General features: G+C 37.8%; 6 protein-coding genes and 1 pseudogene across 7 annotated transcripts; 3 read left to right on the top strand and 4 right to left on the bottom strand.

The window, feature by feature from the left end:
- Positions 1-653: 653 nt before the first annotated feature.
- Positions 654-5,798, bottom strand: GCK72_009550 (uncharacterized protein; the record flags this gene model as incomplete). The annotated part of the gene is made up of 15 exons (XM_053727427.1): positions 654-876; positions 923-1,289; positions 1,342-1,635; positions 1,682-2,029; positions 2,077-2,256; positions 2,308-2,534; positions 2,584-3,366; positions 3,414-3,634; positions 3,679-4,033; positions 4,083-4,186; positions 4,290-4,352; positions 4,398-4,685; positions 4,835-4,936; positions 5,190-5,624; positions 5,667-5,798. The coding sequence occupies 15 exons, from the start codon at positions 5,796-5,798 to the stop codon at positions 654-656; spliced, it is 4,122 nt and encodes a 1,373-aa protein (XP_053587004.1).
- A 1,606-nt stretch (positions 5,799-7,404) lies between these two features.
- GCK72_009549 (uncharacterized protein) lies at positions 7,405-8,216 on the bottom strand (the record flags this gene model as incomplete). The annotated part of the gene is made up of 4 exons (XM_003113288.2): positions 7,405-7,566; positions 7,809-7,966; positions 8,019-8,088; positions 8,136-8,216. The coding sequence occupies 4 exons, from the start codon at positions 8,214-8,216 to the stop codon at positions 7,405-7,407; spliced, it is 471 nt and encodes a 156-aa protein (XP_003113336.2).
- A 560-nt stretch (positions 8,217-8,776) lies between these two features.
- Positions 8,777-9,589, bottom strand: GCK72_009548 (uncharacterized protein; the record flags this gene model as incomplete). Its single annotated transcript, XM_003113242.2, has 3 exons — positions 8,777-8,914; positions 9,232-9,386; positions 9,436-9,589. 3 exons carry the CDS (start codon positions 9,587-9,589, stop codon positions 8,777-8,779), a joined length of 447 nt encoding a protein of 148 aa, XP_003113290.2.
- Positions 9,590-10,894: 1,305 nt separating this feature from the next.
- GCK72_009547 (uncharacterized protein) lies at positions 10,895-11,482 on the top strand (the record flags this gene model as incomplete). The annotated part of the gene is made up of 4 exons (XM_053727426.1): positions 10,895-10,972; positions 11,022-11,091; positions 11,140-11,294; positions 11,342-11,482. The coding sequence occupies 4 exons, from the start codon at positions 10,895-10,897 to the stop codon at positions 11,480-11,482; spliced, it is 444 nt and encodes a 147-aa protein (XP_053587003.1).
- An 81-nt stretch (positions 11,483-11,563) lies between these two features.
- GCK72_009546 (uncharacterized protein) lies at positions 11,564-13,179 on the bottom strand (the record flags this gene model as incomplete). The annotated part of the gene is made up of 3 exons (XM_003113041.2): positions 11,564-11,695; positions 11,756-12,237; positions 13,092-13,179. The coding sequence occupies 3 exons, from the start codon at positions 13,177-13,179 to the stop codon at positions 11,564-11,566; spliced, it is 702 nt and encodes a 233-aa protein (XP_003113089.1).
- Positions 11,717-13,191, top strand: GCK72_009545 (annotated as a pseudogene). Its single transcript has 5 exons — positions 11,717-11,723; positions 12,076-12,162; positions 12,699-12,876; positions 12,923-13,019; positions 13,069-13,191. Coding segments are annotated over exons 1-5 (492 nt in total).
- A 1,562-nt stretch (positions 13,192-14,753) lies between these two features.
- Positions 14,754-22,538, top strand: GCK72_009544 (uncharacterized protein; the record flags this gene model as incomplete). The annotated part of the gene is made up of 16 exons (XM_053727425.1): positions 14,754-14,790; positions 14,835-15,004; positions 15,080-15,307; positions 15,350-15,469; positions 15,514-15,590; positions 15,633-15,741; positions 16,734-16,838; positions 19,246-19,324; positions 19,550-19,652; positions 19,705-19,861; positions 19,932-20,086; positions 20,136-20,271; positions 20,359-20,767; positions 20,910-21,639; positions 21,684-22,344; positions 22,392-22,538. 16 exons carry the CDS (start codon positions 14,754-14,756, stop codon positions 22,536-22,538), a joined length of 3,423 nt encoding a protein of 1,140 aa, XP_053587002.1.
- Between the last annotated feature and the right edge of the window lie 152 nt (positions 22,539-22,690).

Raw genomic sequence — 22,690 nt, 5'->3', positions numbered from 1 at the left:
ATGGATTCGTTTGCCCATTCATTCAGGTTTCTGAATGAATCCTCTTAAATTCTACAGTTTTTAAGAATCCCATTAACCTGCATTCGATCCCCATGTTCCCACCGGTTATAGGGTTCTTCCATGTGAGGAGCAGTAGGCTATCTAAGAATATGCTGCCGGATGGATTCGTTTGCCCATTCATTCAGGTTTCTGAATGAATCCTCTTAAATTCTACAGTTTTTAAGAATCCCATTAACCTGCATTCGATCCCCATGTTCCCACCGGTTATAGGGTTCTTCCATGTGAGGAGCAGTAGGCTATCTAAGAATATGCTGCCGGATGGATTCGTTTGCCCATTCATTCAGGTTTCTGAATGAATTCTTCTAAATTCTGCACCTATTTCGGGTCCAAAAATATCTAACAATATGTCTTTGGAAGGAGTTTTTAAAATTGTATTTTATTCATCGAATGAAAACAATCAGAACAACAAAATGACAGTGGTTGGTTTTATCAAATAAAGATCTTTGAGATCTGGATAAGAAAGTGGTTGATTTAACACGAATTGGAATATATTGGAAAATAGTAAAAATTATTAAGAAACGATAAAAATAGATACATACACAATAGTTTCATGCAGTTCGTATTTCGGAAGAATGCAGTTCAGGGTCCAGAAGTTAAAATGCTGATGTTTCGAACATCTGTCTCCGAGTTGGTTCGTACTGATTTTGGGAAGAAGTTGCTGCTGCGTACGTTGGTGCAGGCGGAGCAACGAAGGATGGTGCATTATTATATTGCGAACTAGGTGGTTGAGATAATTGGCGAGATGATTGGCTCATATTGTAATTAGAACGAAAGTCATTTTCAATTAGCGGTGTCTTTTCAGGTGGAGCAGCAAACCTGAAAATATATTTAAATGACTCAGATTTAATCGGAGAAAGCTTACATTCTCTCAGTTTCCAATTTCCTTAAATTCTCCTCTTCTTCCTTTAGCTGCAGTCTCTCCGCATGAGCCGCTTGTTTCTTTTTTCGAATATTCCACAAAATACAGAAGAATATAACAAAGATCAAACTGATTCCAAAAATGGACAATAGTGCTGTCATCCATTTCAGAGCATATTCCAGATTTCTGTCTCGACACCACGCCCACCATCCAGGAGACCATGTTCCATTTCTACACACTCTTTCAATGTCACCGTGAATGTAATACTTTGGTTTACAAGAGAAAACTACTTTGTCCCCATCCAGATAGTTTGCAGCTGGAGGAGTTTTAATAACTCCTTCTTTTTTCAGGAGTGGACCGCAAGATATTACTGAAAATATTTGAATTACTTATTGGAGATTCATCCAGTTTTATATACTCACATTGCTTGCTCCCAGTCTTTTGTAGTGCCATAAATTGTTTTTGTCTCCTGAGAGTTGTCAATCCAATTTCTTTCTTTCCAGTCATTATATAATCATATTCACACTCTGGATTATTCTGACATGTACTGACAACTTCTTCCATTGTGAACACTCGAGATGCATTCATATCAATGGTTTGTGGCCAATAGACGGGACGATAGTCAGATTCAGCAAAAAGAAGTGGATTGTAGATGGGTTTATACTTGTCTTGGAATAGTAAATTACCAAGTTTTTCATTAGTTCCGTCAATTTTCCCTGAAATTCATTAGAAAATGAGTAAAGAGATAAGTGAAAATCTTACAAGTAGACGCGAACTGCTCATATATCATCTGTGTAGTGGAGGACGTCGTCGTCGGATTCTGTACCCTTGTCACTGTACCGGTCGGAGTTGTTAAATCATCCGTCGGATCATTATTATACACTCCTAATAAGCCTAACGTTGTATAACATCGCCTCTGACCAGTCGGAGCATTCAACGCAGAAGACATAGTTTCTCCTTGTCGACACGTGGTATTGTAACTAGGAGGGAGAGTAACCATCACATCTAACATTCCGAATCCTTCGAAAATTCGAACTCCTACTCCAGATTTCAACATGATCACGATTTCAGACTGGTTCATATTTTGAAGAGGGTTTCTGATGTCAAGATCTAAAATGGAAACTCAGAAATATCAATCTGTATTTTCTATTGCTTACGTTTGAATTGCTGGTGTTTCCAATGTGGTTTATCAAAGAATCGTCTAGAGCCATCAACATAAACATCAGTTCGATATCTCCATCTCCTCATTGGTTTTCTTGCATAAACTTGTACAATTGAACTATCATTCTCTTGAACAGCGACTGCAGTGATTACCGTTGCATTCACATGAGCGTGCCCTGAAGGATATTATTGGAACTAGAAGCTGAAAATAACTTTTAAAAACTTACAAAGTGTGTCATCCGGTTGCTCCAATCTCACTTGAACCATCAACTTGTGATATGGAGAATCAGACATTGTGAGAACATAATAACCTTTTCCAGGCATGGTGTATCTGATTCCATCATAAGTGATCACATGTGGTTCTCCATACATATAACCGGCAGCTGGGGCTTTGTAATCTTGACATCCGTTGGTCATTCGACGCCAATAATAGAATTCACAGTGATCGGCATATCTGAAAATATCAATTTTGATAGCACTCTAATTCTATTATTATTACTCACTTGCAACAAGTTCTATACGGGAGCAAATCCAATTGATAGTTAGAAAGAGTTGGAATAAAGGGAGGAAGTCTGTACGGAGCAGCACCATATCTATGAGCTCTAGCAGGTGTTCCCGGTTGGAAGAATGTTGTGTAGTCACCATCTGGCTCCCAGTCATCAGTAAACATTAAATATCCTTCATAATCATAACAACATTGTTGTGATGAACCACTGAACGTCGGTTGGACGGATTGAATACAATGTTGAGCTCCTTTGTTGAATGGGCATGAAGTGTCTCCATCTTTATCGCAATCCAAGAAGGGCATGAATCGACCCAAATCCAGCATAGCTTGTGATAATTTGCATGGACAAGGATAGTCAGTAGTCAGATCAATTTGAAAATTATTTCGTTTTCCATCGTATTCAAACCACTCGACACACATATCAATTGGCCAGTTTTGACCGTAATAACGCTGCCAGTCAGGCAAATGATACCACGGGAAAGGAGTTGGCTTACTCCACATTACACCGTCTTCAGTGTCTGCCAATGCCACTTGAACGAATCCGAAATGAAACTTCTGCCATGCATCTCTAAGCAAATATTGCTTAGTTAACTGCTGAGGCCGGAATGAATATGTTCCAGTATTTGAAACTCCTCTTGCCAAATAATCAAGTCGTTCGAAATGTGACCTATCTGCGTCTTCCCAATAACCGAACAGACTGATATCAACTCGTGCTCCACTATTCCATGTCAAATTCATCGCTTGCCAACTCATCGCCAGTTCTTGTGCATATGGTTCGTACCTGAAAACTTATGAATCAAATCAATTACAGTATTCACAAACGCTTACCATCGATTCGTTTTATTATCCACCGAGTCTTTAAGTGTAACATAAGCAGGCGCTCTTTCTGGATTCACAACATAAAATCTTCCGAAAAATGGGAAAGATTGTCCTCCGTCACGACTCATTCTGATAGGAACAATTCCAATTTTATGAAACATTGGCATTATGCAACGAGCACGAACTCGATTCAAACGGACACAAGTTGTTTGCCAGTTTTCAAAATTCACCTTAAAAAATGAGATAAATAGCATTTTTTAATCAAATAACAAACCTTTACGACGTCTGCTGGTCGTAAACAAGGTCCTGACACATTAATAGCCATTCCGCCATGCATTGGACCCCAAGGGGGAGCTGTATACATTGCACCATTCGATGCATTTGTACATCCAGCCGGTATAATCAGTTCATCAATTCTATGTATCCATCTTCCTGGTGTCAAAACATTCGAGAAATATCCAAGTTTCCACAACCTTCCTTCTCCACTATACGGTAATCCATACCATCCTGTTCCGTTTCCTCCGTTAAACCCAGCCATAGCAGCTTGCTTTCCTCCAAAACCATCGAGACCACCAGCTTCATTCGAAGATGTCCAATTCAATCGAGCGTAGTTGAATATAGCAAAAGTTCTGGAAAAAGGTGGGAAGTGAGAAAATGGAGAAGAGGCAGTAGAATCACCTTATTTCATCTGAGGCTATAACTAATTGGAATGTGTTTTGCCAATCTTTGACGTGTTCAAACTGCGATACGTCCAGTGCCCGCGCAGCACCTCCATGTGCCATCTGTAATTTTTGAAATCAGAGAATTCAGCTGTCTTCTGAAATGTCTTCTAGAAAGACTTCCTACATCAACCCAATTTCGTTTTCTACTTTCAAAAACACTTACTCTGTACCAAGTTGCAATGAAAGCATGCTCCGCTCGGAACCCATTTGCTCCAGTGTACCCATCCTGAAAATTCTCAATTCATTTCCAAATTTCTCCTCTTTGTCTAACCTGAATATGTCTTGTGATATTATCTAGAAGCAAAGGATCAACAACCATTCCAGGTTGAGACACTCTTCCAGGCATCTGTCTCTTCTTTCTCTTTCCATAAATCTGCTGTTGCTGTTGTAATAATTGTGTATTGTACTGCTGGTTCTGGGAGTACGGATTCAAATTTTGAGAATAGAGACTTGGATTCGAGAACTGTTGATTGGCTGCCGATTGAGCTCCCGCCTGCGCATAGTTCGGTGCTCCATAATTGAGTTGACTGTTCCTTTCGTAAATTTCATCGTCGTCGAGCTGAAGACAATGTTTACTATTCACTCGTTACATAATCCGGTTATTAAATCAATAATTAATATTAATGGGGAAATGGTTGATAACACGAGAGAGGGTGGTCGATAGATATAATTATAAAGAAGGCAGACATGAAACTGTGAGTCACTTACTCGTGGTCGATGGACACTTCGGAAGAATACGTTACTGATTTTCGTGTTTCCGATCCATTGGAACATTGAATCCGCATAGAATGGGGCAATGAAAGAGTGATCCTGGAAAATTATACACTTGAGAACCCTTGTTGTGAAGTTATGAAACATGTTCGATAACGGGAATAAAAATTCAATTATCAGGAAGAGACTTGGATAAAACTTTACAAAAATTGCAATAGCTATATGTTTTGTATAGAAAAAACGATCACAATCAAATGTGAAATCGAAATTTTTCCACTATCCGACATAATAAGTTTAATTCTAGTCAAGTTAGGGAATTACCTTTCTTCTCAAGATCTTTTCAATAACTCACTCTCTGTTTCGGCCACGATGGGTTCGGGAATGTCCATGGAGGAGCTGAAAACGGTGGCAATCCGAATGAAATCATTCCCATCGGATAAACCATTGTATAATTGAATCGGAAACCAAAAAAAGGACAATCAAAACCCAAATTAGTCTGTGTTTCTCTTCCTGCTTGTCCCATCAATTGTTTATCCATTGCCCAAGTTCCGAACGGATACAATATTTCGAGCCAACCCTCTTCTATCCTCACATCATAATCTGCCTTTCCAAGATTATCCAAATATTCTTGATAGGTTATTCGAGATGTTTGACGCTTTCTCCTGGCATGTTCACTATATTTATGATCTTCCTTTTCTGATTCTCGAATCATTTCCAGTAATTCTTCTCGAGAAGGTATTCGACTTTTTGGAGGTGTTTCGGAGCACATTGTGTCTTCAATATCATGCTGGAAACTTTAAAATTATCATAGTCAGAACAACGATCTCACCTCATTTTTGTTATCTGGAAACCTGAATATATCCTTTAATGATTGTGTAAATGTTGTTCCAGGTGGCAGAATATTTGAGTAGGCGTACGTAAGAACAACCAGCAACGCAATTGCGTGCCGTGGTGTCCACATATCACCGTATCTGAAACTGAAGTCTGTATGGGATGATCAATTGAGTAAAGAAATTAAAAAAAGACAATTCTGGACACAAAAAACTCCCGCTGATGGTCGAAACGAAAAGATAATTTTCTATCGATTAGAGGGTAGTTTTGTGAGTTTTGTCACGAGCCGGCGAAACGGCAGACGTCGATTTGATGGCCTCGCCAATAGAGAAAAAGAAGGAAAAACTGATATTGAAGGTACTAAAAAAGTACATGAACAGGGCAAAGAACAAGATCAGATTAAGTTCTGATCATGATGAATTTGACTCTAGACAGAAGTCAATTTTGAACATACAAAAAATGAATATCAAAAAAGTGGCCCTATTGAGATTGGGAAAGATATTGCAGACTATAGATCATGGACATCTCAAGTTAACAAAAATAGTCATACTCCACATTACTAGAAGATCTTAATAAGGTAGTCTAATTTTGATAGTTTTGTTTCTAAGCATATCATGACAACAAACATTTTACTCATCATTTGACATCTAAAATTTCGAAACACCTACAACAACCGAACACGAGACAACAATGACTAAATTCTTAAACTCAAGTTTTAATCCTTATTTCGGAATTATCCGTATTAGATCACAACTTATTTCCGTTAGAGTCTAAACTCAAGAAGTTTTGCAACAATGCGAAAACTGCACTTTGGGTGCAAACTTTTCTTGGTAGTCCCGAGGTTTTTTTTTAAATTACAAGTCTATGGAGATTTTGAAAGCTGAAATTTTTGAAATTAATTGTCAAAACCAAACAAATTTTATGGTAGTTAAAGTTTCATAGATTATCAACTTCTTCGTTGTTTACCAGCAATAATTGGAAGAACTGAATAGATTGTTAATAGTATTAGAGTCACTGATTTATATACGAAAAGGGATGATCTAAAAATAAAAGTGTCAATTAACGCTTCGAACTATTTCTGGAAATCATAATACTTTTTTCATTTCACTCATGCCATTAAATCAGTTAATCCTATTTACGACTTTATAAGAGAATGAAATTAAGTTTGAAACAAGGACATTAAAAAGTTGGAGAGAAGGACCATCTTCAAAAAGGAATATAGAAAAAAATTAAAAGGACAATAAAAATAAGAACAAAAGTTTAAAAGAATTGCAACAAAAAGAGAGTACAAGTTTTATTGAAAATGCTTGTAACGGAATGGCAATTTGATGGAGAAAGAGAGTCAGCGACGCTCTCTAATAGTCATAATCAGCTTAACGAGTCTCGGTGAACGTACTTGATAGAGTACTACCTGCCAAGAAAGCAGTGAGTGGACGAAACAAACTACAGTATCAGTTATTGTGGGCGGGACTTTGTGCTCTCTGCGTCTTCGAATCACTTCAATGTTTCAAATTATGTTCTAATCAGCTGGTTTTATTGCTCGATTCTCCCAAAATTTATTTAAGCGATGGTTGTAAACGGAGGGAAAAACAGAAGGCGGCTGGCAGCAGTGCCCTCCTTCTTCTTCTTTAAATGATAACAGTCAAACCCCCGTTCTTATCATCTATGGATTATTTTATGTACATTTGGGATCAACTTCATTCCAACTAACAAAAGTTCATTATCAATTAAAAAGGTTAAATAGAAGTTGATGTTAGATTCCGGTAGGCACAACTTCTTCGCTCTCCAATCACTTTTCCAGCCAATTCGAAAATTCCAATTGAGAAGAGCTCTGTTGGAGTGTCACCCCAAATTGTAGCTGATTTTGGGATGTTGATACGAAGCACTCGTTGGCAAGGCTGGAAAATTGAACAAGTTTTTGGGAGTTTGGAGAAGAATTTTGAACTCTTAAGCCACATTTTTTGAACTTATCATGGTTAAATTTTCAAGTTTTCAAATTACTAAAAAGTGAGGCTATATCTGTATCAGATCCAGACACAATATCCATCAATATTCTCAAGACCCCAGCTTTGGCAGACGTAACATGCCAGAATAATTTTAATTCAGATATTCTAGAGAAGTTATAGTTTGTTATACTCACCGACAGTCCATCATCACATTTATGAAAGATATTGATATACGGCTCAATCCCAGATATCTCAACTTCCGATCCACTCATATTGAAGTTTCCCAACTCATCCGTAACTGCATAACTCATGAAATCATCATCATCAATTATTCCACTTTCTTCCATGTTATCTTAAAAACGAAGTGTTCATTCATTTCCTCTTCCAATTAATTTCTGACTCACTGTCTGACTCCATCAAGTCGACTCGTACTCCCACTGCTGGTTTTCCTTCGCATTTCACTTGACCACTTACCTAGAATGAATCATACTAAATGACGTCATCTATTTTAAAAATATTACCGCCACAGATTGTAGACGACCCAGTTTTCCACCTTCGGAAATCGAAATAGTTAATACGAGAATTAGGAGCAGTAACTGCATCCCTTCTGTATTCTCTCTAATAATACGTTTGGTGAGTCTTTGAGAATTCAGGAAAACAAGGAAGTATCAAGCTCAAAGATATGAATCTAAGGTGACGAAGTTCGTGACAAAACGACAGCTGTGTCTAACTCCAAGGTTAAGGAAAAAGTTTGAAGGAATGTCAGAGACAATGAAGAAAAAACAGAAAAAGTGGAATTTTGTGAGAGTGAGAAGTATTACAACGATTGACGCAGGATGACAGAGGTCTTTCTAGTTTACTGGTTGAGTGATGGTATGGAGAGAACAAAATGTTACTCATCGGATCAATCTAGATGTACGTAGTTTGACCCGTTTCATTTCAGAATTCTCAGAGCTTCGCGTCGTTCAATAAAAGTGTTAGGTCAATGTCAAGTTGAAGAAAACCTTTTCCAGCACTTTTCTAGGCTGAATTTTCCAAAAACAATCGAAATTATTTCCAGCTCTGAAACGAGTCTGGAACCAGAATGAATAGCTTCTGATTTATAAACGAAATAAGATATCATTGTTTATTATTATTAGTCATTCATAACATTGAGAGTAATCTAGTTCAGGCAGCTTCTGCTCTCTCCTGGGTACTTTCCGGCCAGTTCAATGACTCCAGCATCATAGGTTTTTTTGGCAGAGCTTCCACTGTTGGTGTATGATTTTGGAATATTGACACGGTAGACACGTTGGCATGGCTGAAAATATATTCAAATGTTACTTCATGTTCAGATTTTTAGAAATCTGTTTGACTTGATTTTCTGACTTCCGCCACACCAATTTCCGGTGGTTTTGACTGTTTCTTGATCAGCTAAACTTCCATCTTTTTGATGATATTTACTTATTTTGTCCATTCAATTCTCTCCCTTTTCATTTTTTTCGATCAAAGAACACTCTAAAATGATTTTCTGCGCGTTTACCCTTCAGAACTCAATCAATCCAATTGTTTTGAAATACAACCAATCGTTTAATCGTTTTCACCCGTAAACTAGTCTCCCTTTCAGTAATGACTCACTGTAATTCCGTCTTTGCAGTCGTGGAAAACAGCCAAGTATGGCTCGATTCCAGTGAGTTCCTTGGAGGTTCCGCTCAAGTTGAATCCTCCGCTCGAGTCAGACTTTCCAGATGCCATCTTGTCGTCGCTATCGAGGAATCCTGGTGCGAAACTGTCTGAAAAATTTTGAGGACTTTTTTCTGGACCCTGATAACCGAAACTTACTGTCAGACTCCATCAACTTGACTTTCACTCCTGATGCTGGCTTTCCTTCGCACATAAGTTTTCCCTTGACGGCAGCAGATTGGGTACGTCCAATCAAATCAAGAGAAGCTACGGATCCTACGAGCAAGAGACCAAGGAATACGAACTTTGCCATCTGAAATACATCAGTGTTTTTTAACGAAATTTTGAAATTTGAAATTTGAAAGCAAAAACAGACACACACACACACAAAACAGAAACGAATTGAGAGAGTGAGACTACAGTTCTCGCTGTGAAATGATATCATGGGCGGTCCGTCGGGTCAAAACGAAACGTGTTGTGTAATAAATAACAACGACCTTGGTCATTGTTTGTCGAAAAATAAAACGAGATATTGATAGGTCAACAGTGAAGGACAACAAAGTTTTTGAATGAAAAGTATAGGCTTCAGATGAAATACTTCAAGACGAAACCATTTCATATATTCATATTTCTCACTTTTTGAAGGGGCTTGGAGGGGAAAAAGGGAAATAATATTTTCCTAGAAATGTGACTTCGAATAAAATATTTGATGGTCTACTGAACTGTTGTTTCATCTTTTGTATGTGTCCGTTTTTTTGGATGACCAATATTCACTTTTTCACTAAAAAAGAGATTCCTGATCATTCAAAGAAAAAAGACAGAATAGAGGAAAGAAGAGTTGAAAATGAATAGAATTAAGAGAAGGAGACATCTAGTTTTCTAGAAAAGTAGGAGAAGTTGGAAGTCTACATTTTTAGTTTTAAGACATGAACAATGAACAGACCGGCATAAGATGTACAAGAAACTAATCCCGGTCACTAATTTGTTTTTTTGAAGTGATAGCATACCGTACTATGCCTGTTACCTATGTATACTGTCTATGTATACCGTAATATATACTTTTACACATTTAAATTATTGAAACGTTGAGCCCACAGGAAAACAGAAGACGGAGAACGATTCAGAATTAATCATCTCGTTGTAAATTATTAGCGCCGTACATCTACATAGGTTATTTCATTACTTATCAAATCCAAATCTATTCGACTTTGAACTCTGAAGTACTTCAGTTTTTGTAAGAATCCCACCAAATATTGAGGTCTTTTAGAATTCTCTGTTTCGCTGCAAACATGAAAACATCAAAATTTGTGTTTGATTGTTCCCACACAGAAACCAAAAGCCATATGCGAAGAACTGTTTCGTCTTCTTTTTTCGGAGTAGACCTTTGAGAAACTTCTCACAAAATATCATTCACTTCCTTTTCTCAATATCTTCTTTTTCCTTTTTCTCCACTTCATCTATTTCTTCTCTTCGTTTCGGTAAACAGAGAATCAAAATGATTCAATTCGATTCATTACAATTCGTTTAATTTCTTCTGTCTCGTCACTATTCTTTTGATTCTTCGTTTTGATTTCTGTACTTTTTCTTCATTCATTCAAAGTTTCAGTCGTGATCAAACATGCGTCTTCTCATTCTCTCTCTATTCATTGGATTCACAATTGCTCTTGATCTCATCGGAAGAACTCAATGGGCAGCGGTATGAACTTTTCAACGATTCGTTTTGATTCCATAGCTATTTTATTTAGGTCAAGGGAAAACTTTTATGTGAGGGGAAACCAGCTTCAGGAGTCAAAGTCAAGTTAATGGAATCTGATAGTAACGAATACAGTGGATAGAAATAACCAAAAACGTCAATGATTTCAGACAGTTTCTTGCCTGGATTCTTGGACAAAGACGATAAACTAGCTTCTTCAAAAGCAGATTCAAATGGAGAGTTCAACTTGAGTGGATCCACAAAAGAAATCACTACAATTGAACCATATTTGGCAGTTTTTCATGATTGCAAAGACGGAATTACAGTACGTTTTTGAGAAGAAAAATGATATACATTTACTATTCCTATCAGCCATGTCAACGTGTCCTCCGTATCGATATTCCAAAATCATATTCCAACTGGGGAAGCTCCGCCAAAAAGACCTACGATGCTGGAAGTTTGGAACTCGCCGGAAAGTTCAAAGGAGAGACGAGAAGTTGCTTCAATCGATAATTAGTTTAACAATAATCAATGAATGTCTTCCAATTTCAATATCTTTATTGTCCATCAATTTTTCATTTCAACACAATATTATTATCCACTGCTCATAATCCAATTTTCGATTAAATCCATTTTCATGACGTTGAGAGCAACTGCAGTGACGAGTCCCCAGATAATGATTACAATGAAGAAGGCGGAGAAACATGATCCGTAGCAAATACGAGCCTGAAGTTAATAAAAAAATTAATGTTTTGTAGGCAATAACTGAAACAAAAATAGACTCACAACGTAGTACGCCTTTGGTTTTTTGTACTCTTCACCATCTTCCTTTGTTCCACTATTTCTTCTTTTTCTAGGATCAGAAGCTGATCCTTTCGATCCCTTGCCAACTAGAGCTTGACTGGATTTCCCATCAGAATCAAAGTTAACATCTTCGAATAGTTTCAGTTGTGGTGCATGAACTGGATTGATAGCCACCGGAGCTGCATCTTTTGGTGGAGAAGCTGCTGAAACAGCCGCCAACGCATTTTCTGGTGGTGGCGGTGGTGGTGCAGCAGCTTGAGCATCCGGAAAGACAGATGCTTGAGCTGGTGGAGTTGGTTTAGAAGGTTGTGGAGCAGATCCTGGAGCTGAACCACTTGCAGCCGACTTTGGAGGTGCGGATGGTGGAGCAGATGCAGGAGAAGATCCAGGTTGAGAAGCTGGTGTCTCGGATGTTGGAGCAGTAGCTGCTTGGATTTCTCCCAGATTGATATAGTTATCAGCCACTGGAAATGTATTTTTTGAAAAAAAGTTTTCATGTTTCTAGAACTTACTTTATGAACTTGATTATAAATCGTAGACCACCAATTAGCATCAAACTGAACGGAATACTGTTTTAGCAACGTCAGTTTTCAAAACTGCGAACTCGATTGCCCTGGTTTTTACGCAGAATTTTTTTGAGTTCAACTATTTTATTGAGCCACGTGTTCGAAAAGGTTTTCAAATTCTACATAAACTTTTAAGGAGGTTTTATAGTAGATCATCTGTTCCATGTCATAAAACTATACTATTTTCACGTGGAAATCAATCTAACTTTTGAATTGAAAAAGATAGTTATCGTTGCTTGCTCATTTCCTTTATTTCAAAATTTTCATCTCGTAGAGCCAACGTGGATATTCGGTTCGGAATCTAGAAAAGTGTGTTTTTAATTCCTTCCACTTATCGAAATTTGATTTTCATTTTCTAGTGGGCGATCAATATTTATGCCTGGACCAAGTGAAAGAAGAAGGAAAAGTGCCACCACCACCAGCAGCAAAAACTGCAAATGCTGTCCCGGCTCCACCAGCTCCACCCCCACCACCAGCGACAATAAAAGTTCCAGCACCGCCGAAAGGACTTCAACCGGATCCAAGCGCTACGAAACTGTTGGCTTTTCGAGATTATTAAATCTAATTCATAATCATTTTTCAGTGATACTGTCATAGAACAAAAATCAAGTAAAACGGACTTATCTGTGATCGGTGAATCTGAAACAGAAGACGACGAGGAATCAGATAATTCAATTTTAGTCGGTTTTCACAATTTCGAACCGTTTGGTCAATGATTGGTGGTTACAGATCCGTGTCATGATCGCAGTTACCAACCTTATCTTCTTCTTTGTTCTTTGTACTTGGATGTTCACATTGTTCACAGGACTTCATATTGCAGAGCTCGGGTTCATCGATCATATGTTTTTTTAGATTAAATGAATTTCAATGAACACCTTGTGCATTCAGTTTGTTTATATTAACAAACTATAAAGGTTATATGTATCAAGTTTATCGAATATGTATTATATTTCTTGTTATACTTCTAGTAGGAATAAAAACAAGAAGAAAAATCATGAATTTAGTTCAAATAATATGTCTTAATCATTTCATCTACCCGAATTTATAATTTTAGGCTATTTTTTATTATACTTTAGATGATTTGGAACGTTAGTCAGATTCAAATGCAATTCGATGCCAATACAATGTTGTTTATACTGGTGCGTAGGCTCCGCCCATTCGAATGCGTTGTCCGCACCGATCCTCAAGAGAACCGGTCTCTCTGTTTCCTCGCATTTTATTGATTTTCACGCGGAGAATAGAAAAAGCATCTTTGGCTTTTCTGACAGGGAATACTCAACTAATTTTTCGAAATGCTCAAATTAAAAATTCTGTTTCAAGCAGTTCGAGCATTTTCATAGTTTCTTGTTCATTTCTCGCCTTTTTCATAATTTTTCTTATGCATAATCTCTTTGACAAACAGAAAAAGCGCTCACATGCCTCCACACTCAAACAATCGCACATCAACCGAAAAGAAATGCAATCAGAATGTTACATCTTCTATCCCAAAACATTCGTTATTTACCCAGTGGTTCCCCACAATATATGCAATGGTCAATTGCAGTCTTTTGACGATGTCAATATAAAAGACTCAATTCAAATGTTCATTAAATTGAGAGTGTAGACGACCAATTGTATTATCTCCGCGTAGGTCTTTTTCGAATTTAGTTTTCCATTTCAAACCGCTTTCGGTGCAATCGTCTAGAATTCTAGCTAGAACTCTACAACAAAGTTTCAACTGGCGATGCATAGCTCCGTGTCATTAGAGCACGAACGCAGAGTTACCATCTTCCCAATTTTTTTTTCTGCATTTTGTGCTGGATCCAGCTCGAGTTGCTTTTAATTATATGTCGTTCAAAAAATTGATGAATGCGTATTCTAGTAGCAACTTTAGAATAATTTAAACAATATCAGAAATAAAGCAAACGTTTGGAAAACTGCAGTTTCAGTGTATTTGACGTTGCTTTCGAAAAGTTTCTTTGCAAACTGTTTAAAACTAAAAAACTGTGAGCATTTTAGTAGGAATTTAAACAAAATAGCAACAAACTCACTTATCCGCGACCCTCTTATCATTTTTTCTCCTCCGTTTTCTGTAAATAATTGTGTCAATTTCTTTCCCTCATTCTCTCAAACGCTTGTTGTCCATCGCCGCTGCACACTTCGTTTGCTCGACGTTTTATTTTCGTAGAAAAAAGACGAAGGTCAAAACCAAAATATTCAACACCAAATAGGTATATGATGCGGAAGTCTAATAATTGTTTGGACAACGTCCTTTTCTATTTGCTCACCGAAATGTGGTGTTGTAAGCTTCGCGCGCTTCGTTGTCCACTCCCCTTCTCTCTGTTATAGTACGAATCTAAACTTCTTGTGATCACTATTTTAATTCTAAAATGCTCTCATTCGTCAAAAGGTCCAAACAACCTGCTTATTTCAGAATGCCCGGCGATTTTGAAAGCATACCGGAGCAGTCAGGTAGGTTTCGAATAATGGAATCCTTCCATTTAAAATATTTTCAGCGGGCTCTCATCAATTTCGCAATCCACTGGAAGACTTCACGGGATCACATCAATACAGGACTTCTATACATGCTTTGAATAATCGTGATCTGGACTTTCTTGCACAATCAAGTTCGAATTCAAATTCAATTTCAAGGCAAAAGACGAGAAATCATAACGGGTTACATCTTGTCAGTTTTTTTGAATTCATATTAAAACTCAGTTTCCAGTCAATACCATGAATACTCTTACATTTTTTTTTCCAGGATCAAAACATACCGGTCGGAAACTTATTAGACGGTTTCGAGCTGATAGAAGTATCATGCGATTCATGCGAGGAGAAATTAGTCGATATTAGTAGCAGTCATAGTAAGCCAAGTTTAGACCAAAATCGTAATGGAGAACAACTTATTGTCGCTTTACTTCAAAAGAAAATTACTGGTCTTAAATTCCACAGAAGTCCAGGAGAATATGAAGAACCTAGAGTTATTGAGGTAAGAAAGATCATTATAAAATAGAAATTTTCAATTTTGCAGATTCCAGCTGGAACGTTAGTTCGAGGAATGGCAGATGACGATTGGAAAATGCCCGAGTTAAACGATTGGTATTCAAGTAGCAGGCCAAGCCGTCAAGAAGGAATGGCTACTCCGATGGAGGTGAGAGCATATTCTGAAAAAAAATTTAACTGAGTGAAATTCAGGAACTTGACTGTAATCCTACAGTCTGCTCAATGGTCACCAGAACTGATGTAATGCGAATTACTCAAGAGCAAGCTATGTAAGAGAAAATTACTTTTATTCACAAATAATTTTTTTTCAGTCATCTCCTCTCAGTGAAACCTCATCATCGTCTGGATTTGTACCAAAATATTGAACGGTTTGGGTTTCTCCTGGACCTAAAAGTTGGTGATCGAGTACAAGTTGATGTTGTAAGTATTTTTCAAAGTGTTTACCAACCAAATTACCCATTTGAATAGAATATCATAAAGTAACCGGTTTTCGTTCTGAAAATACATATGAAACAACGCCTTCAAAATACCTAGTTAGAGACGCAGGGAATTAGAGAAAAATGAATGTTTCCTTGTATTCACAAAAACCGTCGTCACACGTGACTGACCGAAATTCCGATGACATGAGTAAGATACCATTAGTTTCTCCGAAAAATACTAGAAATATGTTGAATGTTCTTGAAAAACGAATAGAAGTAAGATGCACAGTATTTCATTTTTTCATCTATTTTAAAACATAACTTTTGTTGTTCAGTAAACGATACTCTAAATCAGAATCTCATATAAACATATTGCGGTCAGCCAGTGATACTGTCAGTAAGCGCGAACCGGTTCTATTTAGTTCTCTCTCTCTCTATCTCGACAAAAAACAGACAGAGTTCCTCTTTCACTTACTGTGAGAAAGTATAAGTTATCCATTCTCTCTCGACCCGACTGTTTGCCTGTTTAGTTGTTGCTTTCTTCTTCTCGTCCAACTTGTTTCTTCGTCTTCTCCTCCCTGACAACGCCCTTCTCTATCCTATTTGTTTCACCACTGAACTCAAATTGATCGAAATCATTTTGACAACTTATTCTAAGCCCTTCTCCCTGTATTTAGAAATATTGTCTTTTTCCATCTCTGTAATACCGAAATAGGCAATGTTTTGTTCGCTGACGCATCCGCTCTTTTCAATTTTTCTCGTTCTGTCCCGCTCGTTTTCAATTTCAGTTTCATTTTTTCTCTTTTCCATCGCTCCCTTTCAACCAATATCATAGTTTGCGCCGATCTGTTGTCGATTTTTGGCTATTGTTTTATTTACAAAACGAGTTATGAAATAACGAATTTCACCATAATCCAGATTGTAGACTGTATGTGTTAGTTAACCTCTTTAAATGAAAAACAGAGATTAACCATATCAATTTTATTTATTCAGGACGACACAATGCGAAAAGTTCCAGCAAAAGTCTCATGGATTGGAGAGAGACCGCAAGAACCGGGAATCTGGTATCACGTGGATTTTGATACAAATACCTCTCAGGTTGGTTTTTACTTTACCTCCTTTCATTCCCTTCACTTTCTTCTACCCCTACTTTCTCGTTCTTCTTTACCCCTCGGGGCAATTATTACCTCTCTTCTCTCACTCTCTTCATCGGATGTCTATCCAACGACGTCTTCCAGCTTCCAGTTCCTTTTCCCGTAACTTGTGCTTGTTCTTCTTCTTATTCAGACTGAAAGAGTGACGTTTTCTACGCCCAGCTCGTCTTTTGTGCTTCTGTGTCCCTCCGGCAGAATAGCGTAGTTCCTTCCTTCCGTCTTACTCGGAGTTTTTTCGAACATAACGTCCCGCACTGCTCCGTATTTTTGGTGAACATGGATGGCTAGACGGACGACAAGTTTCCTTTATCTTTTCCCTCCTAGTTCTTTTTTCAACAGACAAAACAATTATAAGATGCTCGAATCCTGAACGAACGGAGCTCGTTTGGTTTGTTTGTATTGTACCAGTGGAAATTCAATGAATTCCAGATGACAGTGTAGTGAAATTTATACTGCCTCATTTTAAAACTTTTGTGAAAACATCGTTCAAGAGTTGTTGGTCACTTCAGAATTCAACTAACAGAACACAAACCACATATAAAAAAGTTTGTAATAGTCCATTTGTGTTGAACCAACTGCCAGATATCGAGTCGCCAAGTCTAGTATTTCATCACACAGCGCGATCCGATAATTGCTTTTAAATGGACTGAAGCTTTTTTCTTCTTTCTTTTTTGGCCTTTTATGTAACTAATATCTCATTTCTCCAAGGAAATAAATGGCCATTTTTCTTTGGCTTTTTGAAAAAGAAAAGATTATTTAAGAAAAAGAAAAAAAACAAAGTGGCGTCTGAATATTTTATTAGACGTTTCCTTGGAGAGTTTTCGAGGAACCATGTGATATCATCACATTTCCATCCGGCTTGGGATCTCATGTATTAGATACAGATCTGGCTTTGAGTCATTTTTTGAGCCGAATTGTTCTCCGAGCAAACAAGCAGCCCACGTAACCCGCAACTGTCGAGGCTCAATCATTTTTCGTTTTTCACCCGCTCCTCCTTTTCCCATCCAACTTTTTTTCATCTCTTTTTCTTAATATCTCTCTGCTCTCCTATGCCCTAGAGCAGTTCGGCACTAAGTCATTGCTCAGTCAGAAGCAACGAGGTCCCGAGTTTTGAGTGTCTTGTCTTGAAAAACGACTTGGCACATGCCGAGAGTTTTTTTCCCGCCATTTTTCGTTCTTTTCGTCTTGTTTTCTCTCTTCTTCATTTTGGGCATCCCTCTCTTTTCCTTCTCTTCCTTATATGGCTTCTTCTCAAGTTGCTCAAAAGATTCAATATATTCTATTGCTCATTGAGCGAGTGTGCTGATAGAAAAAGATGAAGCTGTTTCTCTTCGAAAGAGCCTGAGCTGTTTTTGTTGTCTATTTTGTTCGCTGGGGAACTCTCGAAGCTCGTTGTGTCTTCTCTCCTTTTCCCATTTCCTTTCTGTTCGTCTCTAGCTGCTCATCTTTTTCTGCTGCTACCGCTTTTTTCGTTTTTACATGTTCATCCTCAATGTTCATCCCTCTTTTATTATTTCGTTCTATTTTTCTCGAATTCAGTTTATCCGTCGCGGGATGGTAGTCAGTTTAGAAGACCAGCGACCATTAGCTGTCCGGTTAGAATAACTTTCGACTCTATATCTATAAACAATTCCAACATTGTTTTTTTGCTATGTTAACGAGCGTGGGGTTGATCACATGATGTGTAGAAAACAGAAGCAAGTAATAATATGAAAAGAGCTTAGAACAGTTGTGTCCTTCCGGAAACGCTCTTTGTTCTTTTATTGTCGTGTGAGGCAGATCTTTCATCGCTTTGTAAAGTTAACATTTATTTATTTCCTCTGGTGATTTATGAGCATTTTATTGGAAACTCTGAAATCTCGCTACTTTTGAATACAAATGACTCATAAGGGTTCATTGATTTTATCAATATTTAATCATTCCTCCCTAGCATCAGAACAGAAAGATCCAGAAAATTTTTTGACATAGATAAAATGGTCAGAAATAAAAAGAAAAACAAATATTCAAAACTCAAACAAAAGTTTCTTTGTTAGTCTCGTTCATCTTCTCATCTTTTCCTCCTCTCCTTCAAACCACTCTTTCAGTTTTTTGTGTGCCTCGTGCCTCTTGTTTCAGTATAATCTATCGTCACTTCATGATTTCTTCCACAAAAACTGAATAAAATTGTGACCATCAAATGAAGTATTATCATAATTGGTCGACGCGATAGAGTTTAAAATAGAAATTTTTGTTATCATCAACATATTCTACCGATTGAATCGGTTGCTATTTCGTGCATTTAATTAAAAATATTTCTTATTTTAGTTGAATTCTCGGGTTTCGCATAAAAACTTTATCGTATTTATTTTCAGTGGCCTCCTAACAACTCATATCCATCTCATGACCGATTGAATCGTCACTTTGATACAAATTGGAATTTAGACATGTCTGGTAAGTTGATCATTAAAAAAAGTGATGTTCGAGAAAATGGAGTAATCTATTGAAAATCCTGAAAAGGTGGCACAACCTTTTTTCTTTTCAGTAAATTCATGAGAACTTAAAAAAAGAAAAACCATAAAACTACTCACTTCCCATTACGTCAATCATCTTTACGAGTTCCCCTTTTTCTTTTCCCTTCTGCCATGGAGAATTATAAACCAGGACCCATTTTTCCAGGATCGTCATCGGTGGCCTCTTCGAATTCACGTCTCTATTACTCACCGAACCAAATGCACATGCCAATGAAAGGCGGTGGAGTGTCAGCACTCTACGATAATAGGTTTGAGCTCAGTTTTTGTTTCTTTTGGTCACTTATTTCTCAGTGTTTCCAGAAGGTTAGTGCAATACAACGGAAGTGAAGAAGACTATCGAAGTACACCGAAGCCAGCTCCACGTGAAAGAATTATTCCGGTTACAAGGCAGCAACAAGCAGAAGTTGAACGACCTACCAGGCAAATGAGACCACCTGAACCGGATTACAATTATTCAGTGAGATTTTTTTCAAACTTGAATCTTTCTTTTCAACAAAGTAGTAGTTTTTCAACTAGTCTTATTTCAGAATCATCATCACCACCATCCACTCCCACCTCCATCCGTCCCATCCCGTATATCTCATTCCAGTATGAGTGCTGGACAGCCAAGTCGAAGTAAAAGTGTACATACAATCCAGAGAAATTCGTTTACGAAATTGTACCCCGCAGATCATAATGAACCGTAAGCTATTGAAAATTTATTGCAAATAAAAACAACAATATCTTTGTAGAGTTGAAAGTGATCAACTGGGTTTCCGAATCGGTGATCAATGTATTTGGAACAATAGTGGAACTGAAGAGAGAGGAGTTGTCAAGTATATCGGATTTCTGAAAGGACACAAAACACTTTATGCTGGTGTGGAATTTGTAAGTTAATTCTAATATTGGATTTCAAAATATGAAATTTAATTTTATAAACCAGGATACAGAACGCTATATTATTATATTTTTCAGAGAAACAATATTGGTGCGGGAACTGGTGTGTTCAACAAAGAACAACTATTTCAGTCAAGAGAAGGTCATGCCGGATTCGTTGAGCTTTGCACTCTAGAAACACCATCATCTTCTTCATCAACTGCTTCATCCTCTTCTGCACAACATCGACGTCGGTTGTCTTCATCTCGAAGTCAACAGATGCCAGCAGCTTCTGGAACTTCAATTAGTGTACCAGTGAACGGAAGACAAAATGTGAATGGAAAGCAAGCGTCTATCGAATCTCTGTCGGATCCACCACCACCACCGTATGCTCCACCATCTCCACCGAGGGCATCTTCTGCAGCTGCAGCTCATCAGCAACCACCACCTCTTCCACCAAAACCGATTGCTCACGTCGAGGACTATCTGATTGAATCGTATGATATTGGTAAGTGATTTCGCAATTCATATTTGTTATCACTTTAATCATTCGAAATTGCAAACTTTCAAAAAATGATTTGTTTATCAGTCTCAACAATTTCGAATTCAAAAAATGTCGATATGAATCAATAAAAAAATAGTTTTTTCAGGTAGTCATGTCGTTGTTGCACATCTTGGAGCTCAGAGAAGTGGAACGGTTCGTTGGCTTGGAAATGAAGTCGATGAACAGGGAGAACGACTTGTTCGATCAGCGATTGTTCAACTGGAAGATGATGTTCCAACTGCATGGAGAAGAAGCACAGAAGCAGCTACGTATAGTGGGAGTCCTGTGATCGGAGGTGTTCTCGTACCGGTTCAAGCTCTCAGGCATAATCGAGCAGCATCATCATCCAGTGGGCAATCTCTACCAATTTCTTCTAATTATTCAATGAATCAAGTATCCAACACTGGGCATCGACGAACAGAAGAGTTTGGAAGTATGGATTCTGGTGTTGAAAAACAAAAGTGTGGGCCAGCAAAAGATATGCAACAGCTTGTTGGAAGACAAAAGGGTATTCAAGGATACTGTAATTCGTGCTATCTGGATGCAACTCTTTACGCCATGTTCGTCCAAACCACTTTCTTTGATTTCCTACTCGAAAAATCGATCAAGGGATCGGAAAAGGCTGCTCAATTCCAGAAGATTTTGGCTCATGAAATCGTGTTTCCACTTCGAAAAGTGCATTACGTACGAGCCGATCATGTAATGAAACTCCGTAAATTGCTTGCTGAGCTGATGCCACATGTAACTGGATTAACGAATGAAGAGAAAGATCCGGAAGAAATCCTTGGTTTTATTTTCTCAGAGGTCTTCCATGCGGAACCATTTATAAAATTGATGTGAGTTTTTATTCGTTTTTTTCTATTTGATTTTATCTTTTCAGCGGCCAAAACCACGTGAAAGACTCTCAATATCTGGTACCAATCGTGGTCGATGATTGGCAAGGAGGTGCTGCAACCTCTCAACATTTACTGGAAAGACATATGAGATCTGCTCAAGTCACATTCGCGAAACCACCACCTGTGTTGATTATGCAACTTCCGAGATACGGGCAACAAAAGGTTTTCGATAAGATTCTTCCACTCGAAACCATCGATATCACACCGTTTGTTGCTGGAGCTGTTCCTGCGTGTACAATTTGCGGAGCATGTTCGGAAGTGTTTTGTCCAACATGCTTCCTCACTCGAAGAGTATTTTATTCGGAAATTATCTTCTGTCGGAAATGTTTCCATCATTCTCATCTTTTGCCAGAAATCCAAGATCATCAAAGTCGCGACTTGTTCCCACCAGCCAAACCAATCAAGAAACCTCACTCTCATAAAATGGTTCTATCTGCAGTACTTTGCATTGAAACATCGCATTATGTGGCTTATGTACGTTCTGCTTCGAACCAATGGATGTTCTTCGATTCGATGGCTGATAGAGAAGGACTATCGGATGGATTCAATGTGCCAGTTGTAAGAGAGTGCGGAAATATGTCTGATTGGTTATCACTACAAGGATGGAATCGGTTGAAGGATGCTGATGAAACTGGACAAATAAAGGTATTTCTAATATCAACAACAAAACAATTAGTAACTTTTTTTTTCAGGCAATGTTCGGGAAGACAGTGTTAGATCCACTTGTTGGACGTCTTCTATCGGACAGCTACATTTGCTTCTACGAAGACGCTTCTCAAGCATCATCTTCCTCTTCGTCTTCAACTCTTATTAACACATTCAAAAATATGATGAACTAGAATACTAGCTAGAATTGTTTTGTATCATAAGACTAGTATTTACCTTTCAAAGAAATTTTATTCAGAGATTTATTTGAAACATGTATCTATTTCCCTCTAATTCTTACTCCTCTTCTCCTTTGCTTGTACGGGCTTTAACATGTTTTGAAAAG

Source organism: Caenorhabditis remanei, chromosome III (assembly GCF_010183535.1).
Source record: "Caenorhabditis remanei strain PX506 chromosome III, whole genome shotgun sequence".
In the NCBI taxonomy this organism is placed as follows: domain Eukaryota; kingdom Metazoa; phylum Nematoda; class Chromadorea; order Rhabditida; family Rhabditidae; genus Caenorhabditis; species Caenorhabditis remanei.
The sequence above is the reverse complement of the archived record's forward strand: the minus strand, read 5'-3'. Positions and strand labels throughout refer to the sequence as shown.